The sequence below is a fragment of the Symphodus melops genome (assembly GCF_947650265.1).
Source record: "Symphodus melops genome assembly, chromosome: 9".
Classification (NCBI taxonomy): Eukaryota; Metazoa; Chordata; class Actinopteri; order Labriformes; family Labridae; genus Symphodus; species Symphodus melops.
In genome coordinates this window covers 19,381,270-19,406,768 of record NC_136699.1, presented here as the reverse complement: position 1 = coordinate 19,406,768, position 25,499 = coordinate 19,381,270, and the positions used below count along the sequence as shown (strand labels likewise).

General features: G+C 43.6%; 1 protein-coding gene across 2 annotated transcripts; it reads right to left on the bottom strand.

Annotated features, from left to right (window-relative positions):
* Positions 1–318: 318 nt before the first annotated feature.
* Positions 319–25,134, bottom strand: stag2b (STAG2 cohesin complex component b). Of its 2 annotated transcripts, none has more exons than XM_079352822.1 (34): positions 24,901–25,134; positions 22,815–22,941; positions 22,640–22,721; positions 22,347–22,490; positions 22,124–22,220; positions 21,918–21,994; positions 20,484–20,688; positions 19,617–19,768; positions 18,581–18,654; positions 18,353–18,476; positions 17,600–17,698; positions 17,365–17,444; positions 17,103–17,210; positions 15,791–15,902; positions 15,572–15,689; positions 15,374–15,477; positions 15,107–15,199; positions 14,912–15,001; positions 14,572–14,775; positions 13,736–13,806; positions 13,545–13,632; positions 13,363–13,443; positions 13,185–13,277; positions 10,489–10,663; positions 10,224–10,363; positions 10,022–10,123; positions 9,788–9,936; positions 8,677–8,805; positions 8,050–8,276; positions 6,951–7,173; positions 6,033–6,140; positions 5,821–5,947; positions 3,839–3,916; positions 319–2,273 (listed from the first exon to the last, which is right to left on the bottom strand). In XM_079352822.1, the coding sequence occupies exons 2-34, from the start codon at positions 22,856–22,858 to the stop codon at positions 2,250–2,252; spliced, it is 3,822 nt and encodes a 1,273-aa protein (XP_079208948.1). In that variant the 5' UTR covers positions 22,859–22,941; positions 24,901–25,134; the 3' UTR covers positions 319–2,249. The 2 variants fall into 2 exon arrangements, with proteins under 2 accessions (XP_079208948.1, XP_079208949.1); XM_079352823.1 differs by having other exon boundaries at positions 25,036–25,132.
* Positions 25,135–25,499: the final 365 nt, after the last annotated feature.

Here is a 25,499-nt window from a genome sequence, read left to right as displayed (position 1 = left end):
CGACACAAACGTAAAAGCTGTCACATACAGAGAGATGTGTGCATTGAAGCTGCAGAGTGCCGGAGCCGGATTTCAAGCCCCTTTACAGTTTTAACTCTGCCAGGCGAGGCTGCATGTTGACATAAGGCTAGCCTATACTGCCCCCTAGAGCCTTCACAGCAAATTGCTCAAGAGTAACTATTGCCCTATAAATAAATTAAGAGGTCCGAAGCTACAACCTCAAACTGTGCTACGAGAGCAGCCTGCATCTGATCGACCTCTGCACACGCTCTTGTCAGATCTTTGAGGTTACAATAAAAAACAAAAATAATACACAGATGAAATGTGTTGATTTTTATTCAAAAGTTACTGTCTCCAGACAAGTACAAATCAGAAAACAGAGTGACTGAAAGAGGATGGGATAATAGACAACAACTTAGAGTGTAGGCAAGAGTGCAGGAAAAAAAAAAAAAAAAAAAAAAAAACAATGGCCAAAAAGAAGGAAGAAAAATGAATTTTTGTATATATACACATGATCTAATAAGAATTTATACCAATGTAGTGGTAAGTAACAAACAATAAACAGTACTTTTTCCTTTAAAAGAATTTTCTTTTTTACTTACATAAAATAATTAGGCAAAACACATATAGGCTGTTCATCTACTTTATCACATTACATCTGACCACCTCGCGTTTCATGTTCTAAAGAAGCCAATTATCCACCTTTAAACATGACTGATCCTCGGACATGGAAGATTACTGTGAGAGAAGGTGACCTTCACAAGCATGTTTAAGGCTTAAGCATGGAATGACTACAAAATAACAACCTCAGTAGACAAAACATTTCATTAAAACTTGTGTGTGTGTGACAAATATATGTCAAAATCTAAGCTTTGTCTAGCTGCCACAGCGCTGCTGAATACCTCATCATCAGTATCGTCTGAATGACTACCTTTCACGTTGAACATTTGAAATCTTGAAAGTATTTTGTGACAGGACTGTTTATGTTGAGAAAACCTTAAAGCTGAATTTCACAAGTCTTTTTCATTAGTTTTATCCAAACTAATTTACATGTAGGAAAAAAGGTAGAAACCCGAAGACATTATCAAGACAAAAGGGAAAAAAAAACAAAAAAAAAAACAAAAACGTAAAAATACAAATTTTAAAAATCTTCCTTGATGCATGGCTTCACATGCTTTCATTTTTTTTTGTTTTACTTACACGTTTCTCAAACTTTGTGACTGAAAGTTGAAAAGTTGAAAATAAGAAAACAAAAAGCACATATATAAAATCAGCACCGATTCATATATAACTTTTATTTAAAATGTAGATACCCATTTCAACATTATGCTGCTGGATTTTAAGAGAAAAAAAGGTGTCATATTTACCGAGCTGCTTCTTGCCAGAGCCCACACAGTGGCACCACTGGGATCAAAACCTGCTCAATTTTTGGGAGGGGGGGTTGGGGGGGCAACGACACATTTCTCTACGAGTAGATGGTGGAGAAGGAGAAGTCCGAATCTCAGGGTAAGCTTTAGGAGTTACAGCTTTTAACAGTGTGGAGCGTTCAGTGGACTCTGGATATCTTCACAGCATAAAGGGATCATGACTGATTCTACGTGACATCTCACCATCTTAACCACCAGTGGTTCTTCGGACCTCTAATCTGGCCCAACAAGAGGGAAAACAAACGTATGTAATAGAGGGAGGGGAAAAAGAAAAAGAAAAAAAAAAAGAGCACAGAAACATAAAGACCTCCATCCACTTGGCTAACACAGTACAAGCAAGCTACTACAGTCTGTTTATAAATTACTACTTCACACCTGGTAACTTACTACAATTGTAAAAAGGGTTAGACATAAACAAAAAAAGGTTCTTAAGTTAAACACACCAATTCATCCCTGTTTGAAAAAAAAAAAAAAAAAAAAAAAAAAAAGGAAAGGAGAGAGAAAAAAAAAAAAGAAGCTATAATGGATTTCTCTTCAGACATGTCTCATCTCAAGAAGGTTTGGAAGTGGCCTGTTCCTCTATTTCTGAACAGGAAGAGCTTACCCAAGATTATAAAAGTAAATATTTGAAACAAAGTCCTCTCTGAGCAAGCAACACTGAGTGTGGGTTGTCGTTGGTCCACGTGGAGTACAAGCCAGAATTTTTTTTTTTTGTTTCTTTTTTCTTACAGAAAACACTTCTGTTTCCGCATCTATAATTCTCTTTAAATACAAAGCGCCTCCTCTCCGATGTCCCAGCGTCAAAATCATCTGGAGATTAGCTTAAAACATGGACACCCCAAGGACCTGGAAGACACAAAACATTGCTTTAATAACAGCTCTTCATTTTAATATCAAAGACAGTTTCCAGACATGTGACAGGCTGATTACAAAATGATCCGACACACATGTTCCGACTCTGATCAGAATGTGGAATGTAAGTCGCACTTCAGATTTTATTTGGGGGGTGAGGTGCATCCCATTCCTGGTTCTTAGACATCTGACAAGTGCTGCCTTTATGAGTGCTGTTGCTCCAATGTGATACTGTTTAATGTCAAATGTCTCAAATCAGAAAAAAAAAAACCTTTAAAAAAAAAATAGATCACAGCTTTTTTTGCATCCCGCTTCCTGTCTGCTGTTTGTGATCAAATCACTTTTACATGGGCATCAGTACGAGCTCGGAGATTTCAGAGCAGAAAACAGGATCTGAGGCAGATTTGTTCAGGGCGGGGGGGCAGTGACTCGAGCCAAACCGTAAAAGCTGAACAGCTACGTGTTCTGCATCGTGCTTCGTTGCTGCCTTAATGGAACAAGACGCTAAATGTTTGAAGAATAAACGCTGCTCTGCTGCGATACGTCTGCTGACACTTCAATTTCACTTGACACAAAACATTTTCGTCTGATCTGTTCTGAGGCAGCGTATAAGGAGCCGACCTTCCCAAATTACGGGACGAGGCTCATACACAAACATCTGTAAACGTGGACGATTAAAACAGAAGTGGATGTGACCTCAGTATACGCTCACTCATTGATGACGTGCTGAGCTTCATAGCACGTCATCTGCTCCACGATAGATCTGTGACAGCCTTCCACAATCATTTTATTCTCGCCTCCTCTCGTTAACAAAACGCGCCTTTTGTTCGACCACACCCCGTCTTTCAAGCTAACAGAACTCGAGCAACGCTAAAATTGGCGGCGATTCCCAAAAATGCCACAGGGAGAACAGCGTTTCAGCTGCGTGGAGATTGAGGTGACGCCGAGTCAAGCCATTTGAGCCTATCGCTGTAAACCGGAAATCAGGCTCTGACACGAGGAGGGGGCGGAGCTACGTGGCAAGCTGGCTTGTAGGGTCACGGCGGGTTCAGGAAGAATAAGCTTCTGTTGCGTATAAATCAAATTTCACCTTTCCAAAACTTTGCTTCATTTATTTATTTTTCCAAAACTTCTCCAGGACTGGATGTTTCTAGTTGTCTTATATTTCTCAAGTTTTCCAGGTTTTTCACGACCATCCTGAGGCTTACGGTCAGGACATGCTGAAACAAGAGTTTATGGCCGGCACTGCGTTCTGAAATATATTCCACTTGGCACGTTCACGCGAGCATAAAACGGCGCCTTTCCCGTCAAGAAAGAGAAGACGTGTTTGAAGTGTGCCAGGCTGGTCAGCTCAACGTGTCCAAATGGTTTAACCCAGCCTTACAGGTAGTCCATGTAGCAAGACTTCTCTCTTGATCTACGTCCTCTCAGTGGTTCTAGTTTTAGTGCGACTCAGTTTGCTTCGAAGAAATCACGGGTAGCGTCAGCTCTCATCAAGTGGACGCACTCAGATGTTTGTGACGTGAAACTACTGGAGGCGAGCGTGGACGGCTACTTACCGATTCATCCATGATAGAAGCAGGGTCGAAGTAATCGGGCTTCAGCTCAGACCTCTCCCTGCGGTTCTTAGACGGTGGCTGGAAGAGAAAGAGGACGTCATATCAGGACTGTCTCTGCCGTAGAATCCATGATAATGTGACCTTGTGGACTTAAGAGCACACAGCGCAACACTCGGCAGTTTTCGTGCAGCTCAATTTAAAGAGAAATGTTTTCTTGTTTAGGCAAAGGAATTCAGAGAAACTAGGCCGCTTGTCGAGTTTTCTGGTTTAGTGGACGTGACAAGGGGAGCCTTTCTCTGAGCAGCACACGTGCACAAATCCAAAATAGACATTTGTCTTTGATAACATTTACTTCTGGCTTTCACTCAGAATCCCTGCTTGTTTGGTATTAGCCTGAATGCTCAAATCCATCCCTCTCATCGCCTAATAATACGCCGACAGTTGCCGGGCGCTGTCATAAAGGCATCTTTTGGGTCGGCTGTGGCTCAGTGGGAGTCGGTCCTTTCTCAGTTGGAATGTGTTCGATCCCCAGCTCCTGCGGGGTATCCTTCCGAAAGACACTTTACCCTAAATAGTAGCAGCTGCTGAGTCAGCAGATTGTGAATGAGATTAGTTCATTCTGATGACCTGTGGTGGCGCTGCTAGCTGAGTTAGCTAAATGTCACGGGATGCTCTGAGCAGCGAATCAGACGCCTGCAATTCACACTGAGTCGAGAATATTTGGATTGACGTTAACTGTTTGTGAACATGTTTTTTTTCTCTTTATAGTTGTGAATGTTTTTTGGAGAAGATTAATTAAACATGACATTTTGTACACGTGATTGTTTTATATTTCAAGTGATGTTTCCAAAGGCTTTAAAAAACATCTGACCTTGTACTACCCATAAAGACTGAATGAATGCATGCAAACCAGTTGCCAATAAGAAATAGTCAGTTTTAATGAGGACAAGTTGTTTTGGTTTTTAAGTCTCGACAAAACCAACTGAATGAAAAGACTTTTTCTTTGAGAAACTCTGGAAGTGATCGAGCCATTAAACTACGGTAAAGAAGGAGTGCAGAAATTCAAAGAGCTGCTTGAACTGATGCCTTCATTCACACTGAAGGACAAAAAAGACTCAATCACATAAAATGAGTTTTCACTGACTCATCTACAGCACACTGGTTTGTTAAGAAGTTCAGACCAGGTGAGCAGGACCTCTGGATGTTTAAAGCTGGTGGCCACGAAGCTCTGATGTCATGAGATGCTCTGAACCAACAGAACTGAAGAAGAAGAAGTTTTGTATGCGAAACAGTTGTGTGACATGTTTGCCCAGTTTTCTAAAATGAAATGAGATGACTTCATGACAGCGTTTATATTAGTGCATCTCAAACACTCAGACTACATAACCCTGTTTCCACCAAGCGGTCAGTCCGGTACGTTAAACCCTGATCTTTGGCTACGTAACAGTGTGACATCATAGCAGCCCAACACAGTAGTCTGCAGTAAGTTCAAGAAGAACAGGGTTCAAGGGTCGGATCGGTCCCCTCTGCACCCCAACAGAGCCAAAAAAAGTAAGACAGGACAGATCCCTTATTTTGGTACCATCCCCAATCTTTGACAGTGGATACGCCAATGAACGGGTACAGTACTGAACAGAACTGAACCGGACTGCTTGGTGGAAACGAGGCGCATGTGTCTCCAGATGTAGCATTGAGTGCTACTCCCTAAAACCAGATTTTCATTTAGTTTAAACATCAGCAAGTTGTGTTTTTCAAGGCATCTATCAAACGTAAACATCATTTGATTGCTGGCTGGCATGAAGGTGAAGGAGACCTTTACAGGACACTAATGATAATATGCAAATACAAACCCTGAAATGACATTATTGTGTTTATTTTTGGAGCACAAAATGGAATATTGTAAAATAATAGAAATCATTGTAATTCCACTAGAAGTTAAACTGAGTTAAAATAAAGACGTCATAATTCCATTTCTTTCCTACCAGATCAATGTCCATGGTGTCAAAGTCCATGCCTTCATTGAGGTCATCCATTCGACCTTCAGATGACATCATCACGTCCTCTACAATTGGCTCCTCGTCCTCCTCCATGAGCCCAGTGCTTCGGCGACTGTGAAAACATGAAGCCATTGAGTACATTTGAAAAAAGGTCCAGTGAGGACGTCGACCTCTTTGCAGGAGTGTCTCTGTCTTACATAGCGTGTTGCAGATTGGTCCTGAGCTTGGCGTAGTTCATGGCTCTTTCCTGCTGCTGGCGTGCCTCTTCCTGCTGTCTCTGAGCGAGCATCCACGTCACCTGGGAACTAAAAAAGGACAAGACACGGCTGTTACCTTTTCTGAAATTTAAAGATCACACTGGGATACAACTTTACAGACAGTTTACGTCACGAGCCGACTGCCTATGAAAGTGAGGTTAGATGAATGAACTCGTCCGTCATTGTCTCAGTACGTCTTCACTTGGCAGGCTGTTAAACTTGGAAGATTTGCTGCTCTTGGAAAATGACATTAAACCCACAACGTAATGTGCTTTGGCTCATGTTTCCAATCCTTTTGATCTCGTTCTTAGAGAATACATGATCCACTGAACTTAATGATGGGCCTGGATATGGGCCGAAATACATCAATAAAACATTGTGGTCCAAAGCATTAGGATGCGAGGAAATAACAGAATAAATGAGGAGAAAATGGCCATCAAAGTCTCTGAATTACCCGGGGCAAATGACGCTGACGAGAGGACGAGAAAAGGGAACGTTAAGCTGCTGAAACTCAACCGTGTGTGAATATTCTCCTTACACTAACTTCTCTGACAACTTTATTTGGTGTAAATCCTGAAGCTGACATTGATTGAGATTGACATTGCTCCCTGAAGGAGACTTCTTTTTTTAAACAAACATTTACTAAAAGCTGACACAAATGATAAAACACTGAACCGATGTGAAAAACTAAAACGCTACAACAAAAACTAAAATCCTGTGACATGTAAAAACCAGGTTCAGTTGGCGTGTTGGACTCAGTAAAGCTGTTTTCTTCTCCTCTTTCTCCATAGATGCCGTGGATCGACTGATCCCGTCACGTTTAATACGTCAACCTGTAAAACACTCAGGCATGCATACTTGTAGTCCATGGACGTCTGGTGGTGCTGAGGCGTCTGTTGATGGTGCTGCGGGTGTTGGTGGGGCTGCTGCTGCTGGTCATGAGGGAGGGGATAGACCCCCATGAAGCTGTCGTCACGACCCCTCTTCGGGTCTCGCATGGCAGTGGAGGTGAGGTGGGGTGACGGCATCATGACTGGGGTCTGCATGCTCTGCTGCCACACCTCGCTGCTGCTGCTCTCCTCTGCAGAGACGGGGCACAAAGTGTTCCATAAAAACCCTTTCTGTTAAAGCTCTGGGGTGGGGGTGAGGAAATAACATAACAGTTGAGAAGACTGATTTAGATTTGGCTTGGGTAGAACAACAACTTGAACAATTTTGAACTGTATGTATTTCCAAAAGACATCTTTGATTACGAGATGTTCTTCAGAAAAGACGTAAATGATGCTGTGCGCCTGTAAGGAGCCGTATAACTTGGGGTGGGCGGTCATCTGGTATCAATACATGCATGTTATGTCGTAGCGCGCACACGAGGAAACACCATCATGCTCAACGCACTCACCACAGAGACGGGGAAACTGAAAGTCGCGTCACATCGAGTTTTATGACGGAGCTGATCAGATTGAGAGTGCTGGATTTGTTTCTCCACAACGTGTCGACCTGCTAAAGGTTGTGTTTCAACTGATGTGTCGCTCGCCCTAAGTCCCAGATGATAAGAAGAAGCAGGCTAAAAGCTCTCACTCGTGGTCAAAGGAGCGACAGGAAATACTCCCAACTGTTTTCGGAAGTCCCTGAAAATTCTAGTTTGGCTAAAAGCAAAATCGATAAACTCGTTCTACATCTGACAAATCCATCACAATCAAAGCCCCTCATATCGCCCGCCGCTCCATGTGACTCTGAAACCATCTGCTGTTTAATCTCCACAGCCGTCAGCTCGACTGGCTGAGCCTGCGTGGTAAGAACACATTTGGGTTAATCTGGGCTCCAAATCTGCTTTTGTAACGTCGCGGCTGAGCTCGGCTCGTACGGCGTTCTCCGGAAGACTCGCTCTTCAGCTCAACAAAAAAAAAAAAAGTTACCCGTTATTAAAAGTTCTGATGAACACTTATCAAGGTGATACCTTCTGGTAGTTTCCGCTTGGCTGCAGAAGTTCCAGCTGTAACAGAAGGGGGCTTGGTCTTCTTGGAGCGGACCGAGGAGCCTCTGCTCGAGTAGCCGCTCATCACAGACATGGTGTCGTCATCGCCGCCCGCCTGCAGGGAGTTCCTGTAGGAGATGAGCGGGAGCCAGCAGTCCTCTCGCTGCAGAGCCATCTGGAACGTCATGAAGCGCTCCAGGTACATGTGGCTGGAGAGAAGTGGGAGGTCACACCGGTATGATCAACACGTTCAATGCACACACACCGGACAAAGTTAACACACACACACACACACACACACACACACACACACACACACACACACACACACACACACACACACACACACACACACACACACACACACACACACACACACACACACACACACACACACACACACACACACACACACACACACACACACACACACACACACACACACACACACACACACACACAGCAGCACTTTCCAACAAGAGGCTTCACATCAAGCACTCGTGCAACAGAAACACCAGTCACACCAGTTGTCACAAACGCCTGTTACACTAAGACACCGAAGCCTCACACCTGTCAGCTCGGCAGAGAGAGAGAAATAAAAAAACTTACACAGTCCTCTTGTCTTGTCTCATGAGCTTGGAGGAAAACTCGCTGAGGATGTCCAGGAAAGCCAGGTGGAGGGGCGGGCCTCCTTCTCCCGAGGGACTGGGATCCTTAAATGCAAACTCGATACCATCCCTGAGAGAAGCGCATAGAGGAGAGGACGCGATCACGACAAAGCAACCTTTACTTTCATAGGGCCGACTCATCACAAACGGGACGACAGGACATCTTACACGGAGCAGATTTGAACTCTGAATTTGAATATTCAATAATTCTGTTTCTCTGCTCAAAATTCAATAAAAAAAAAAAAAAAAAAAGGTGAGAAATACGCTCGTTATCGTCTCTGCGTGGGAAACACAAAATGTAGATTTATAAACATAAATCCATGTTGTCATCAGAGCCAGGAACATGAATCTCATGATGCATGTTTCCCAATCACTCAGCAACCGGCCCGCGTGTCTACACACGGACGGGCACCCAAACGCGTGAGGCTGCTTCTCCCTGACACCAAAGACAGTGCAGCGTAGGTTTCTGTTACTTTCATCATTGTTTATTAAATGAATAAATAATATCAGTGATAATATCGGTGTCAGGACGTCAATCCTCCTAGTCGTGTTACCATGCATGATGGCATGTTCTAGAAAGTAAAAGTCTGCTGCATCCATCTCAAAGTTTAATAGGTTCAAAAGGAAAAGATTTGGCTTCTATCATTATTCCAACAACTGCTGCATACCCAGCATATAGAATTACACCCTGTACCCATATGTTGAATGATCTGAGGATGTACCCAGGCTGACTAACAAATGTGTGCACACGTGACGTGAGCTGCCCTAATAAAACACAACTGAATATTTAACACACATCGACGTGTTAGGAGTTTGTTTTAGGCACTCGATAAAAAGAAACACGACGCTTCATCGACACTGTTCTGGGCTGCACGTGTTTGCACAACACTTTCGGTGCATGGGAAAGACAAGACGGCAACATAGCATCACTTAAGCCTCTCTACGATCCAGAGGGCGAGAGAGGAAGCACGGTGCTCAAGAAGCCATTTGTCTAACGTGACAGTTCCCAGACACGAGGCCAAAAAGGAAAGAAGAGCAGCGTGAGGCCTTACTTGTGAAGCATGGCGATGGCGTCTCTGGTCTTGACTTGGTCGAGGCCGAAGGTTAGGGAGAAACGACGGGCCAACTCTTTGATCCCACAGAAGGCGGAAGAGGAGCGATCGAAGCCGTGGCCCAGCTCGGACAGCATTTCGTTGAAAAGCTGAGCAGAAGACAGAGAAAGTGTTACAGTGGGTCCACGAGCTTCGTGGAAACGAGACGAATCAACAGAACGGGCAAACACCGACCTGCTGCAGACTGAGGATGAGCGTCTTGGCACACTGAATCTTATCGATTTGTCGAGTCTTACTCATAGTTTCCTTGATGATGTCACCGTAATCGTTGTAATACTGTAAAAGAGAACAATCGGTGAGGTTAAGGATCGCCTCTTGGCAGAGCTACATGGAGAGAAAGACGTGTCTCATTTAAAGGTGCAGTGAATGTACTAACCCTCATGTACTGTTTGAAGATGTCCGCTCCGGTCTTCATCTCGACCACACAGTAAATGATGAGTTTACAGTAGGCAGCCAGGAGGTTTCTCCTCTTGTGCAACGCTTCAATCTTCACCGCCTCGTCGTCCTGTTGCCCATCTGAGATGAAGGGAGAACAAGGTGAAACGTTCTACAGGTGACATGTTTGCCAGTTGAAAAAAACAAAACATGTTTGTTTCGCTCTCCTTGCCAAAGCGGACGACTCTCGAGCATTCGCTTTGTACCTGTGCTATTCGAGTCGTCATCCTGGTCTATGAAGACATGGTTCAGGATGAAGGAGAGCAGTTCGGACTGAAGCGAGTCCTCTGGGGAATAGACCAGCGGCTCCAGGTGCTCCCTGCCTCCGGACACCATCTGGTGACTGAAGATGAGCAGGAGATCACACAAGATGGTGAAAGCCTATGGGAGGATAAAAAAAAAAAAAAAAAAAAGTTAAGTCTCAAGGTGAAATTAATAAAAATTAAAAAAAAAATCACGTTTTTTTTGGTTTGGGTAGACAGGGCACCTTAGAGATCTGACTTTTCACATCAGTTGTGAGGCACAGCTGGCTTCAGAAAGTTCTATTCAGTCAGGACCATCAAAGGTGCGTTAAAGTCACTTTTTTTTTAAACCGTCACACAAGTCTCATCAGCACTTTGTCTGTTCTAAAGGGAAGTGGAAACCACCTCTTCAGAGCTCAAAGAATAGATCCATGTGTGTGTTATTTTTGTCCATTTAAGTCCATTTTACACTTCTAACCGTCTTCGAGCATTGATTTCATCTACGACTCGGGGACGTGTTTAACAGAAATAAAAGGAAAACGTTTCACTCATATGTCAACGTGACAACAGGTGTGCCTTTGTGAAACGTGATAATCACAGGGATACACCGGTCCTGAACTTTGTCCTGGGATCATACTAAAAGATCTCAACCTTTTTAATTCCGATAACTCTGGCACTTGTAATGCAGGAAAAAACTGCATGTGTTTACTGGGATGTTTTCAATGCATTAAATGTCCCACAGCACGCTGTGCACTGCTGAGCACAGAAAAGACCTGAAAACAACCTGAGGGTACTGTGACAGCTGACTGGAGGAGAAACAGTCGAATCCTTGAGGAGCTGCGCTGATTCAAGACAAACTGTTCACCTTATAATTCTCAAAATCAATAATTCTGTTTCAGATTATTGATTTCCTGAAGTGCATCCATGGAGTAAGAACACTGGTGCTTAGCTTGTTGTTACCGGGAGGGCCCTCAGTGTTGAGGAGCTGCTCACCCTGTCAGGGTCCATTCAGCACTCCCACCCTGCTCACTTGGCATCATCATCTGATCTGATGATCACGGTGATGAGTGAAGCAGAGGCGGTTTGAGGCTGACTGGATCAGGAATGATACGGATACATTACATCATCTCTGCTGGTTTGTCCTGAAGTTTGTCATGTGTGGAAAATGTTTCATTTTTATAGTGATGGTCTTATTTGTTTACACACTACCGTATTTTCCGCATTATAAGGCGCACCTTCAATGAATTACATATTTTAAAACTTTTTCCATATATAAGGCGCACCGCATTATAAGGCGCTACAGTAGAGGCTTGGGTATGCATCCATCGGACGGTGCCAGGCTAAAGCTAGCGCTAGCTCATCCTCTTGCTTCCTCCACTTCCGCACCATTGATTCGTTAATGTTAAACTCTCTCGCTGCTGCTCTATTCCCGTGTTCTACTGCGTGACTGATCGCCTTGAGTTTAAACTCTGCGTTGTAAGCGTGTCTCTTAATAGGAGCCATTTCAGGGTCTTTACACAAACACAAATGGAAATAAAACGCCGTTTTATATATCCCAGCATGCATCGCGCACTCCTTCTTCTACGGGGCTGCTTACCGTAGTTGCGAGACCTGTTGCGGCTAAATATTGTTGCGATTGTAGAGCCAATCGTGGGGTGTTGATGCCGCAAAGCATTATGGGTGTTCAGGACTTTGGTGTAAACCATGAGTGTTTTGGGTATTGCTGTTCATGACTTTCTGCTGTTGGCAATTTTGGTGTTATTGTGTTAAGTTCTGTCTAAATAAATGACCTTGCTTGGGGCAGCGTGTGTGTTGACTGAGACTTAAAACTCGTCTTTGAGTCATTCTTCTGCACAGCTCGCCACAATATTTATCCATATAAAAGGCGCGTCGGATTATAAGGCGCATGGCCAGCTTTTGAAAAAATTTAACGCTTTTAGGTGCGCCTTATAGTGCGGAAAATACGGTAATCAAACAAATTAAGGGAACACTTAAACAACACGATGCAAAACACTTCTGTGAAATCAAACTGTCCACTCAGGAAGCAACACTGACTGACAAAAAAATTCACAAGCTGTTGTGCAAATGGAACAGACAACAGGTGGAAATTACAGGCAATTATAGCAAGACGCCCCCAATAAAGGAGTGGTTCTGCAGGTGGTGACTCCAGACCACTTCTCAGCTCCGATGTATTCTGGTTGCTGTTTTGGTCACTTTTGAATGCTAGCGGTGCTTTCACTCTCATGGTAGCATAACAGTCTATAACCAGCACGAGTGGCTCAGGCAGTGCAGCTCATCCAGGATGGAATATCAATGCGAGCTGAGGCAGGAAGGTTTGCTGAGTCAGCGTAGTGTCAGGAGCATTTTTTTGAGCAGTTCCTGAATGATTCAATTCCATTTTGAAAGGCGTTCAGATTGTTTACGTGTCCGCTGTGTTTGAGTACCATAAATGCAGGTGATCCAGATGTTGTCGAATCAATGTGTGAGCATGCTAAAAAAAAAAAAATCAGGATCTCAGCGATAATCAAATTCATGACTGTACCAGTGTTGAGCAGCCCTTGTGGTCAATGATACACCGACATATGGAATCACTGTTATCAGTCATGTAAGAGTTTATCTGAGCCAGAATCCAGATCATTTAAGAACCCGTCGTGTGTCACCTGTTCTTTGACTGCCGTGTTGACGTTGGTGAGGTAGCGCTGACACATCATACAGAATGCCCTCATCTGCTTCCTCAGGGTCACCAGGTCGTCCTGAGAGAAAACGCAGGCGCAATGTGTGACTTCCAAGTTTTACAACCAACAACACTTCTTCAGAATATGGGGAAGGAGAGCTCACCTTTCTGGAGCTGCCCTCAGAGGATTTGGCCAGGTGCCATAAGATCACATAGTGGGTACACTGCAGAGAATGGATGACTATCTGCTCGCAGGAAGAAAACAACAACATTAACATACAAGTTCGTCTTTTCTCATTAGCACTCACTGTTGAGTCAGAAAACTCATGCGTGTGTGTCCATCGACCTGCTCCGGCATGTCTCCATTCTCTATCCCGGTGTTAAGAAGCTTGAAGTTGCTGGTAAAGAGGTCCCACCCCGACAGGTCGTGAGCACTGAAAGAGATTTGAGAGGCACAGTTTGTTTCAGCGTATACAGAAGCACAGCTAATCTGTGCTCCACACTGCACCAAATGTTTGAGGAAACTGAAATCCGTACTTGTGGAACGCTGTGATCCTTTTAAGAGTCGACAAAACCTGATAAGTATCATCTTCATCTGCATCTTCACCCTGCAAAGACAAACATGCATTTTAAACATTTGGGTTTTGGGCTTTTCGTGCATTTACTGGTCAGAAGTCAGAGAGAGAGCGGGAACAGATACATAAGAACATAAGAACCGGTCAAATACTCTATACATGGGCCATCAGCACCTTCAGTCTTATAGTATTTACTTATCAGACAAACACTGGACCATCTTGACTGGGTAAAAAAAGGGAACATTTAGATTTAATCAAACACAATGTAAATTTATCTGAAGAGCTTTTTCACACTCCATTTGTCAAACGTCGCTCTGGTGAGGAATGTTCTGATAATTCAGGTGACGTAAACACGCATTGCATCCCTAAAACAGCTGTTGACTGGAAGTAAGACTTTTTCACTGACAAATTGAGTTTTGAATTTGTCGTGAAAATTTGACCATTTCTGTGTTTTGTTACAGTTTTTGGATCGGACGGCCGAGAGAGAGAGGACGTGCAGTAAAAGGCAGAGGCCGGATTCGAACCCATGGCCGTTGCCATGGGGACCACAGCCCTTGTACACGTGCTGCTAAGTTATCTGGCCCTAGAGACACTTTCTAATGCAAGAAGGAGACTAATAGAACGTAAGTCACAAAGTGAGGAAAACAGAACGAGCAGCGAAGGAGCAACAGGTAGGATTCAAACCTGAGCAACGCCCCCTGGAGGACTGTAGCCTCTGTACATGGGGAGCACGCACCAACAATTACGCTACTGCTAATCATGCAGGTTTAAAACGGCTTTTGTGTGTCCTCCCTCTACCTCTTGTAGAAAATCCTCCAGTAGCCTGTTGAACTTGTCCACCAGCTCATCCAGCAGCTGGGAGCGGGCGATGTCCACCCTGTTAAAGATTGTGAACTCTTCGTTGCAGAGGGCGTGGTAAGTCTTGGAGCAGGCTTCCAGGACTTCAGTGTCTGTGTGCTTCTCCACAATTTCCCTGATCTGACGCAGCAGGGATTCTAGATGCTGCATACGGGAGAAGAAAAGAGTGACCCATCAGCGGTGAGAACAACAATCAACTATGAAGCTGACGTAAGACTAACTGACTAAATCAGGTCTGATGAAATGATCCTTATTGCACGTTGTATGATCCGTGTGGTACCTTCTCCAGGCGCCCTGTGGTATAAATCTCCAGGTCGAAGAACTGAGGCAGCTGCAACAAGTTTGTCACCTTCTCTGCATCCACAGCGTACTGTAAACAAACAACAAAACACTCAATGTTGAGATCTCCTTCAGATTGATGAACAACCCTTATCATGAGTGCTTGTGTTGAATGTACTGAATGGATGAAACAAACCTTGGCCAGTAGAGGGGGCAAAGCCACAGCAAACAGCTCTGTCATTCTGGTTTTGTCGTCCAGCTGCGTCTTCTTCTCCTTAGCCGTCATCACCTGCAGCGAGTACCATGTTCACTCTCACGCCCAGTGTGCAATCATGCATGCAAACAAACCCTAAGTCTTCATTTCATTTTTTGACAAATTTGAAAACTCCAAATTTAAATCCATGAAGAAAGAAAAAAAAAAAACCTGGGTTATCCACTATAAAAACCTGGGAGCCACTCTTACCCTCTTTCCTGTTCCTCTTCCAACAGGTGGATGGCATTCAGCCGCCTGGCGTACAGTGCACAGCATGATCTCAATCAGAGCTGTCTCTTGTCTGTCTGTTAGAGCTGAACAGAGAGCAGAAAACAGTCAGCGTGATCTATGCGGTGTTCATGCTCCACACGGGACCTACAAGTGACCTGCGATAAACCACGTTCATACCTTCCTCTCCTGGCAAAGGGTCGTCTAGCAGTAGGCTGATCATACACTCCCAGTCCTTCAGTAGCTCTGCACCACATTCCCAGAGGGAGTCAACCAGGTACGCTGCATGCTCGTGGAGCTAAGGAGAGAGCGAACAGGTTATTAATTTCCTTCTTACTGAAGCCAAACACAAAACCTGTGGCTCATGTGTGACAGTAAAAGGTAAGACGGATACTGTACCTCACTCTCCAGGAAGAAGAAGACAGTGGTCTTAATGAGGTTAGCATTGGGGCTTTGTCTGCCTCTCCTCTTGGGGGCACCTTCTTCCTCAGGTTCCCGCTGGCTGAACAGTCTTTAAAGAACAATTATCATCAGCTGGGTATCACACAAGAGTCATCCCCCCCACATCACTAAATTAGACTTCCAACAGAGACAGGCTATCGAGCAGGTCTGCAGTCCTGAGTTTCAGTCAGAGCAACAATGTGAACACCACGGTTTAGTCTCGATGCCCGCAGCAGTAGGCTTGTTACAGTACTACATATTTAAAGGTGGATATGTTTCTTCATTCTCAAATACATTGGTGACACATTGATGGAGCTCTTGGAAGCGTTTGTTTAAAAAGAGGAGTGAAGATCTGTTTGTTTTTTTAGCATCGAGACTTTTGGGTATCATCGATCATTGAAATAATTGTCTTTAAATGACATCAGAAAGTATCAACATTTTGACAACTTTACACAGGGATACAGCATGTCTGAGTCATCAACGCTTTTTTTGTTTTCTCTCATGCATCTGGATAATTACAGGAGGAGAGTCTCCTGACCTAGCTGTTCACAGCTGGAGGCTAACCTCGTCACATGCAAGGGATTTCCTTAGATAAGACGTGGTGTAAAAAAACAAAACAAAAAAAAAACAATGCAGAAGTAGCGGACAAAGCAACAGAATCCGCAACACAACGCTATAATGACAATATTTCCCCTTAATATCAGCGCTGTGTGTAATCCAACTGAAGACTAACCCTCCGCAAAAGAGCTGAGAACAACATACTGATGAACAGAAAACATAATTCAGCGTGCAGACACTCTGTGCACCGTGCAGCAGTAACAGTAAATAAAACGTCACTCCTCCTCCTATTGGCTCGAGGTGAGTACTCCAGAGAATGTGCTGCAGCGCTCTCACTTCAGCCCCGATGGACTTTCTGCCGAAAACATACGAGAAGACTGGCAGGAGAAACTTTGTGTTCCGTTCGGTGAAAAGGGTCATAATAAATCTGAACACCACCCTTGGGTGCAGAGTGCATCTGCCCTTACTTCTGAGCACAGCCAGCATGGAAAGGAGTGACTGAGGGCGTTTAGATTGACGCTGCAGTACCTCTGTGCAGTCAGTTTAAACGACGAGTGTTCGGTTGCTGACGTTTCTTCTCCACTTAACTATCAAGAACTCTCTCAGTCCTTCTTCTCCGACCTGACGCGACATCGTTTCCCTGAACAAAAATGGATGCTTCTCTCTGCAGCAATAAACACTGGTCAACTACTATGTAGTGACAAGTACATACTTCTTAAAGAGGAACTCTCCAGCTGCAATGGCGACCGGTCTGTGCGCGGAGTAGACCAAGTGATAGACACTCTCGCAGTCCTCGGGGGTCAACACCTCATCCGTACTACTGCAGAGACAAACAGAAAGAGGAAGTCAGCACGAGCTCCGGCACAGAAAGGGTTAGATGAACTGACAGAACGGACGTCGCACCTATATATGAGGACAGAGGAGACGACAACCGCATTCATTAAATAGCAGAAAAGAACAGAACAGCCACTTACTTGAGGACGAGGGTGAGCAGTTTAATAGCTTGTACTGCGACGTCGTACTCCTTGTCAAGGGTCATGGAGACAATCCGATCCTGCAGACGGAGAGAGAGAGAAATGATCACTTTGAGAACCAAGTCAAAATCCTTCTCAAACTACGAGCACTACTTGTGTGAATGGATGTGTGAATTGTTAAGAAACATGAAAGTTTGAGTTGCTGTGTTGAAGTTGTCCAGCAGGTGGTGCTAACCTTAAAGCGACTGGTGAAGAGCTCCAGTCTGGCATTGAGTTCTCTGTTGTAGTACAGACCCTGCAGAGCTGTCAGACACTTCAGACGCACTTCTCCTTGCTGGAAAAAGAGAATTCAGAAAAGTGATTTTTTTATGTGGAGCTTAAACGCAGCAAAAATAAAAGAAACAAGTAGTAAGTAATATGTTACTTTTTTTATGGATTATAAAACAACTTTGACGAGGATGGCTTTCTTAGCTGATCATAAAAATAAAGGCCTGTTTTTCTGTCATAAATAACAAAAGGTTTTTTTGTAAAGGAGAAGTACAAACATCCAACTATTTTAAAAGGTAGGTTCAAAGAACTATTACTAGAAAAACCTCAACATGTCAGTCCCTCTGGACCTTTGCCAAGTGTGAGGGGCAGAAACGTTGTGATTTGTCTAATAAATTGGGGAACGCTTCACAAGAGTAGTGCGCAGGACTTCTTTTCGGGGAAATTTAACAGCAGATGTAAAACAAAATAAAAAAAATATCGGAGTCGTACTTTTAAGTCCTGACACTCGAGGTGTCGATCTTTGATGATGTACAAACAGCCCGACAGTGTTTTCACATTTTCTGTCAGATTAGACTTCAGATTGTACGAGACAATAAAAAAAGCCTGCCAGTAATCCAGTTCTATACTCTCAGGAGAGTGAGGGAGGTCCAAATATTTATTTTACAGTATGAGGAAAAAAATGGATCGGAAAAATAAAGGGATGTTTCCTGTGACCCACCTTATCATGCATCGTCCATCCCACGTACTTCAGATAGCTGTCGTTGAGGAAGGCATCGCTGTAAAGTTTCATCCAAACTCCGATCTCTTCTATACAAATCGCCCTGATTTCTGCTATCGAGTCACTGTTGAAAAATGAAATAAGTTCATCAAAAGCAGGATTCACAACCAGTTATTTAACCAATTGAATAAAGAAAAAAAACAAAAGAAAAGAAAAGTGCTGTCGTACCGATATCGGTGAACAAACACTCCTTTGAATATTGCGTTCATCATGTTTTCAATTTCGTCCTGATTCTCTTGGAGCTGAAAGAGAAAGCAGAGTAAAACACGTGAAGAGAAACAGAAGAAACGAGCGAGTGCACCGCTGCAGTAAGAGGCCACCATGAGGCGTCCATATTACAAGACGTGGAACCGACGACTCTGCCATCATGCTGCGGTGCGACTGCTCGTTGAACTAACAGATGGATGCCCGGTGGGGCCTGCTGTTATATAACCTTATAAACTGACAGTGCCAGATGAATAACACGCTGCAATAACTCAGTCACTGCAGGTCTCCCACCTACAGAGGTGTTGCAGTTCTAAAAAGGGAACAGATTTATAGTCACAGGCTCGAATGATTCATAATTATTTGTTATTATTTCCAGCACTTTGACTGATTAGCTTGGGTTGCTGAGTGGAGAAGGATTTCACCACATACCTGGAGGAGATGTGGGAGGATGTAAATCAATCCTTTTTTTTTTGAAGTGGTAAAATGAGTACAAACCGAGGGGCTGCAGCTGTGAGACCAACGGTCAATACTCTGATTCTTTAGGACACGTTTGTTTTCATCAAAGGTGAATTACGACAACAGACTTTTCCTTTTTGCACACAACCACTGACCTGCAGCCAGTGCAGGCTGTCTTTCACGCAGGTTACTTAACTAACGGGACGTGCTATTAGTTTACCACGATTACAGGATCCAAAAACAAACAAACAAAGAAGGTCTATGTATTCTGGGAAAGAAAATGTGCTCTAACTCCTAGAGATACTCTTTGCTTCAATGATAGCACCAGTTAAACACATTGTTTTTGAAGGACACACAAAGAGCAAAGAATCTGTTTCCTCGTAGCAGGTACGAGCGTGAAATATCAAACTAACCTCTGCTCTCAATCACAAACACTTCAACAGAATTTGGTGGCTGTCTAAAAGCCAGTTAGAAGACATCCATCTGGTTTCGACGTGTCTTGATGACATGCTTCAGTGCTTTGAAGGGAGGACAGTCGTACCTCTTTGCGTTTCTGCAGGAGCAGCTCCAGCCTGTCGTTTGCCCTTTTGGCTACCATTTTGTTCCTCTCTGCCTCGTACTGGCGCTGGGTGTTGTCCATGTTGATGCTCAGGTTGAGAGCTACATTCACCAGGGCTGTCATCAGCTTCATCGCTGCCAAGAGCACAACAAGTAACATCAGGATCAGAACAGAAAACCCAACATGCAGAAACTCTTTATAAAGCGACCGCTGGCTTCAAACGTCAAAGTGTGCGAGATTACTTCGACTGCTACATTGAGTTTGTTCCTACTATCAAGTCTGACTAACATGCAAGTGGCACATCGAGAAAAAAAAATCACATCTAGGTGCTTTCACCTTCGACTATGCAGGTAAGGAAGAGATGTCAGTCCACTTTTATCTGCATTCATTGTAAAGTTAGAAAGCTTGTGTGACCTGCTTCAAGCTGACGGTGAAGACCAGAGCGGACTCGACTTAACAGTTTAATGAATGAACGTCGTCTCACTTCAGTCATGTGCATCTTAAGACTGCTGATGGCACATGCTGTGTATATAACACCGGCCTCAGGGAGGAGCCTTTAAGCACTTTGTTTCATCAATAGATTCCACCGATACACGATTTAATGTCCTGAAGTATAGAAAATAATCATGTACGTGCATATTGATTAGCTGTGGTTTACTTTATTATATAGTTGTGAAAATAATCCAGAAGGATCTATTTCTTGACGAAGAGTCAGTTTTCAATAACATACTGTGACCTGAGACCATAAACATCCAGACAAAGTGCACTGTGACGATGTAATCCTTCACGCCTGGCTACGTTCTCGCACCACCTCAAGTCTAAACACAGACAACACACACTTCCTCTCACCTGCCAGTGTTGAGGTGTGTCTGAAGGCTCGGACCTGGGAGTCCGATAGACCGGTGAGGAGGGAGATGACTGTGTCCATCATGTACTCATCATAGATGATACTGTATTGGCACTGGCGCACCAGCACCGCGATGAATTCACAAAAGCTTGATTTGAACTTTTTCCACTGGGGTCCTGCTATGGTGAGGGGATAGTCGCCGCTGTCCTACAGACGCCACATAGAGAAGAACATCAGTTAATGCAACAATGACATGTCGTTAACGGTTTCCTCTCATGTTCTATTGTCCATGGACATTTTCACAACTCTCAATGTCTATGTAAATTTGATGGACAGTAAAGGCAGACGGAGGTCGGGCTCTGTGCAGACACGGCCACACGATGAGGCTGGACTCCTCGTTATAACTGGGACGACATTTGAAGGGTCTCGGATGCCTGTGTAGCTCCAGGCACTGATATTTCATCATGAAAAAAAAAAGTTTGCTTTTAAAGTTCAAGATCCTTGTTTAGTGAAAACCTTTGTTTCAAACTATTTAACAAATTCTTATTATTTTCTTTTTACCTTTCAGTAAATGATGGAACGTTTTGCAAAGTTTCATGGTGTGTGCTGTACATTGGGGACCCATGTATTATGTATCATGACACTTATCATATTGTGAGGTCCTTGCCAAGAGCCTGCCTTCTGACACAGTTGATGTTAATGGGGGGCCTGGGGGTCTCACAGGGGGGTACACAGGAAGTCTCCCTCAGCCCATTGGTAGAACCCAACATGGTTTCTGATCCTGCTTTGGTGTGATTGTGATCCTGCAGCGTGACATTATTATACACATCTGTGTATGCACTGAACTTTGCAATGAAGCAGCAAATCAAAGAGAGGAGAGGCTGATATGTGATTGATCATCTTGGCAGAGAGGTGTTCCATTTAGCTCAGAAAAGTCAGAAAAGCAACATTGGACGCCTCCAGGAGTACCTTTGTTTGGTTAGCTAACACCAGACGCTAACACGCTACGTGATAGTTTCTGACTGATAATAACAAACCCCTTTAGCCTCCGAAGAGAGAGTGTGACTGATTTCATCACACAGTTACAGCTTCAACATGCCTGTGGATGCACGTAGCAGCCATATTGGATTTGAACTCGGGCTACTGAAGGTTCTCCGGGTTTCCTTGTCAGAATTCCGACTTCCGAATATGAATTAGACCGGCAACTCGGAATTTCTGACTTCCGAGCTCAAATTGAAGGCAGCATGAGTGACGCTACACGCCAAACACACACACACACGGGCAGCCCGCCTGGGTCTATGTGTGGGAAAGACTTTTATATCATAATTTAAGTTTGATGGGACCACTTTTCAGTTTGGAAAACGCCATCTGAAATCTGGCTTCATTTAGAAGAATTACCTCCGTGAATATTTATTGAACTGGGAAAGAGAAGTTACCTCGTCAAATTCTTCTGTCATTCGTCGGATGATCTCAGAGTTCTGCATGTTGCGGAACATTTCTCCGCTGACCACACCTGACATTGACAGAGGAGGGAGACAGAAGACAAACGTGTTACAGCTGGTCTCTAGGACGCACGACATTCAAGAGTACTCCAAAGAAACAAGTCAAAAGATCAAATAAGAAAAGTGGCAAACACACACACCTTTACATCCTGAGCACTGGATGAAGAAATTGATGAGATCTAGTAGCGCAACGTCTCGGTCATGTTTGTAAGACTCAATCCAGTCATCAACAACAGACTAAAAGAAAAAACAGAATGACAAATTCAAAAATAAATTCTCCTTTAAGTTCAGGGAACATTCTGATTTTTGATGCGACTTAGAAAACAGATTTTTTTTACAACGTGGAGACCTCAAAGATCTTACCTGCATTGCACTCCTGCCCAGCTTCACCACCTCAAACAGCATCATGTTTTCCATGCCATTCTCTTGGTGGTGGCCATTTAGACGGCCAGCTCCCTTCCCTCCTTTGCCTTTCTCCCCTGCTGCCTTCTTTCCCTTCTTTCCACCCTGGAGCAGAATAGAAGACCACAACAAATAATTAAGTGAGTGACACACCAATGAGATTAAGCCAATCTTATAAATGTCCCAATACTGTGTCATTTCACCAGGATGTACAAGCTAGAGCAAAGAGAGCTACGTATTTGTGCATCCTTTACCTTTCCCTTCGCTGAGCCTGCAATCCTTCCATCAAGATCCTCAGAGAAGTCTGTGTCTGAAGAGAATCGGGTGTCTGTGTCGCTGGAGACAAAAGAAAATATTTTGGTTGATAACCTAGAGTACAAGTTATGAATCTTAACTTCACAATAAAAGCGGAAGGAAATGGGAACTTACTGAGTGTAGACGTACTCTGATGGTATTTCTGGTGCTGCTATCATTTCTGTAACATCTCTGGACAACTTCAACTTATGACTGTTTGGAGATCTTCAGAGTATTCAATACAGGAGAGTTGACATATGACCTAGAATATATAAAAGTGATTTAGACAGCTACACCTGCAGGCTTATTCAACATACAAGAAGCCTAAATTACACAAAAGCAACATGTCATAGCTTAATGCGTTGACAGAAATCACACACTGTATTGAGCTCATGTTTCTTTGATGCCGTTCAGAGAAAAAAAAAGCGGTTTCACATGGTAACAGGGGGCGGGGCCAGATGCTGCTGTCATGCTCGGCTGTCCTGCCATTGGCTCCCTCCCTTTCTCTGCTCCCCTTGATTTACGAACAACGTCACGCAAAGAACACTGGAGTCTCTTCCTAAATGACCAAATATGGCACTGCACTATCCGCCCCATACAAATCTTAACCAATCAAAATGCAGTATCAACATCAACAAGATACTGCAGGCCACAGAAAACTATAGCATGGTTGTGAAGTGTAAATGTGTGGCACGTACATAAAAGGAGGCGCAGAAACACAACTAACTAGGCTTTTATGCTCAAAAAAAACAAATGTCAAAGTCTCTATTCAGCCAGAAGAGTAAATAAAAGCACTCAGGGGAGAAACTGTTCAGTCTTGAAAAAGGAACCCCCCCCCTTTTTATCCCCTCTGGGTGCAGTAGGTCTCCAACTCCGTTTGCACGCAAACTACATAAAAGTGTGTCATGCTTTAAGTACAATAGTTTATTACGCAGTGACCATCAATGAATAGGTGAAATATGAATCGGAACTCAATAAAGCAGTATGTCCATCCTTCTTAATATCTTGCCCATGGCTGCCCACAAATCATGAATGTTTAATGGTCGACGTAAAAAGTCCCAACACAATGTTCTGTTAACGTATTCCTGTATAGCACATTTAGCTGTAGTAAATTAAAACTTAAGATATGCATCAGTGTACAATCCCATTATACTAGCAGTATCATTGATAAGGTGTGTGTGTGGTGGGGGGGGGGGGGCTGCACGGGAAGAATGAGAGATCTATGGGTGTAGACAGAAAAAAAGTGGCGCCAAATCTATCAAGAGTATTACATAAACTTATCACTAATACGGGTTGGGTGGCGATTTTTAATTGGCAGGAAATTCTGGCCACAAATAGTTCTCATTCTCGGAAGTCAACTCTTCCACAATCTACCGGCTCAGCTCCCCTCAGCCACGCCGACACAGCCGCGTCCTCCTCGGGCTCCTGTCAAAATTGACGCCGATGCTGCAGCTGGTGCTAGCGTCGACGAGCTAATCAACCCCCAGTACTTGGTTCCTTTTTCCTTGGCGTCTTTTACTTCAAATGAAATGTAGCACTTAAAACGAACACACGGCGATGAACCTAACAACAACAGCGACAGGCCTGCAATATATATATATTTTTCGTTATAAATGAGAAAACATAGCAGCGTTTAACGCCACCGTGCTCGGACCATAATAACAAAACAACGCGAGCCGTACTCTACTCATGCTAATCCCGACAATAACGCCGCTCTCTCTGCGTTTCCAGACACATTTACTTTCTGCTGCGTGTGCAACAGTAGTACTAAAAGATACTTATCTGAAGATTAAGCAACAATCAAAACTCATATGTTGCAATATACGAAGGTAATAATCATCACTCCCGCTGGTTAGCTCATGCTAAGAGCTACTGCTAACGCTCCCTAAAAAAACATCACGTCCTTGCGTCCTCCATCTTGCCTCGGGAGTTCCAGTGCCGTATTGCATAAGCAACAAACACTTTGTTTACAAATATATAAAGTGCAACTAACTCACTCGAAATAGTAAAACGCTCCAATCGGCTCAGAGCTGCTTATTTTTTGCGCTACTGTGCCAAAATTTTAGCTGGTTAGCTTGCTAACAGCCGAAGTAGCCATGTAGCGACGCGACTCTGTTCAGGCAGACGTCCGCGCTCCGAGCTCCGCTAGCGTTAGCCAGGCTAGCAAAATACAAATCAACTAACTTCCAGATAGCTCTCCGCCATTTTACAGCTAACTTACCTTGTTGTCAAATAGAGTCCCGGTAGACTGTTAACTTTTAGTATTCTTAAACAGTCTTCGTCTGAATGTGAATACAATGGTGGAAAAAAAGAGTTTAAAAGTCGCGGTCAGAGGCGGTTTCGGACGCTCTCTCACCCCGCTCGCTCCGTAGTTCGGTTTGTTGTTTCGACGACCTGGGAGGAGGAAATCCTGGTGCAGAGCTGCCACCTAGCGGCCTGAACGCGTACAGCAGATACAGCGCCATGTGCTGACATCTAGTGGTAAATAACAAGTGATACATCCAAAGCATCTGTCCACATTAAAAATCATGTTATTTGACGTTTTTAAACCACAGATCCTTACAGTACAGTTAAGATCCGATATTTAAAGTCGGTCGATTAATAAATATTCCAATAGAAAAACAGCCTATTTTTATTGAATCATTTTATGTATTTTCCGGGTTATATCAAAATATCGCATGTGATCCTGAGTCCACACTTGAAAAGCATAAACTTTATATTATTATAAATTATATAAAAGTTATATTATTATTATATATTATTAATTTGTTAAGTAAACACTGAAATTAATCAAAATATTTCTAAAAAAAAAAGTGCAAA

Excerpts from the sequence above, each read along its gene's own strand:
- stag2b (XM_079352822.1), bottom strand. The coding sequence starts at position 22,858 with ATGATAGCAGCACCAGAAATACCATCAGAGTACGTCTACACTCA. Across the intron at positions 20,689-21,917 it reads TGACAGAAGAATTTGACGAG|GACAGCGGCGACTATCCCCT; the intron begins GTAACTTCTCTT and ends TGGCGTCTGTAG. Across the intron at positions 17,699-18,352 it reads GATGGACGATGCATGATAAG|CAAGGAGAAGTGCGTCTGAA; the intron begins GTGGGTCACAGG and ends CTCTTTTTCCAG.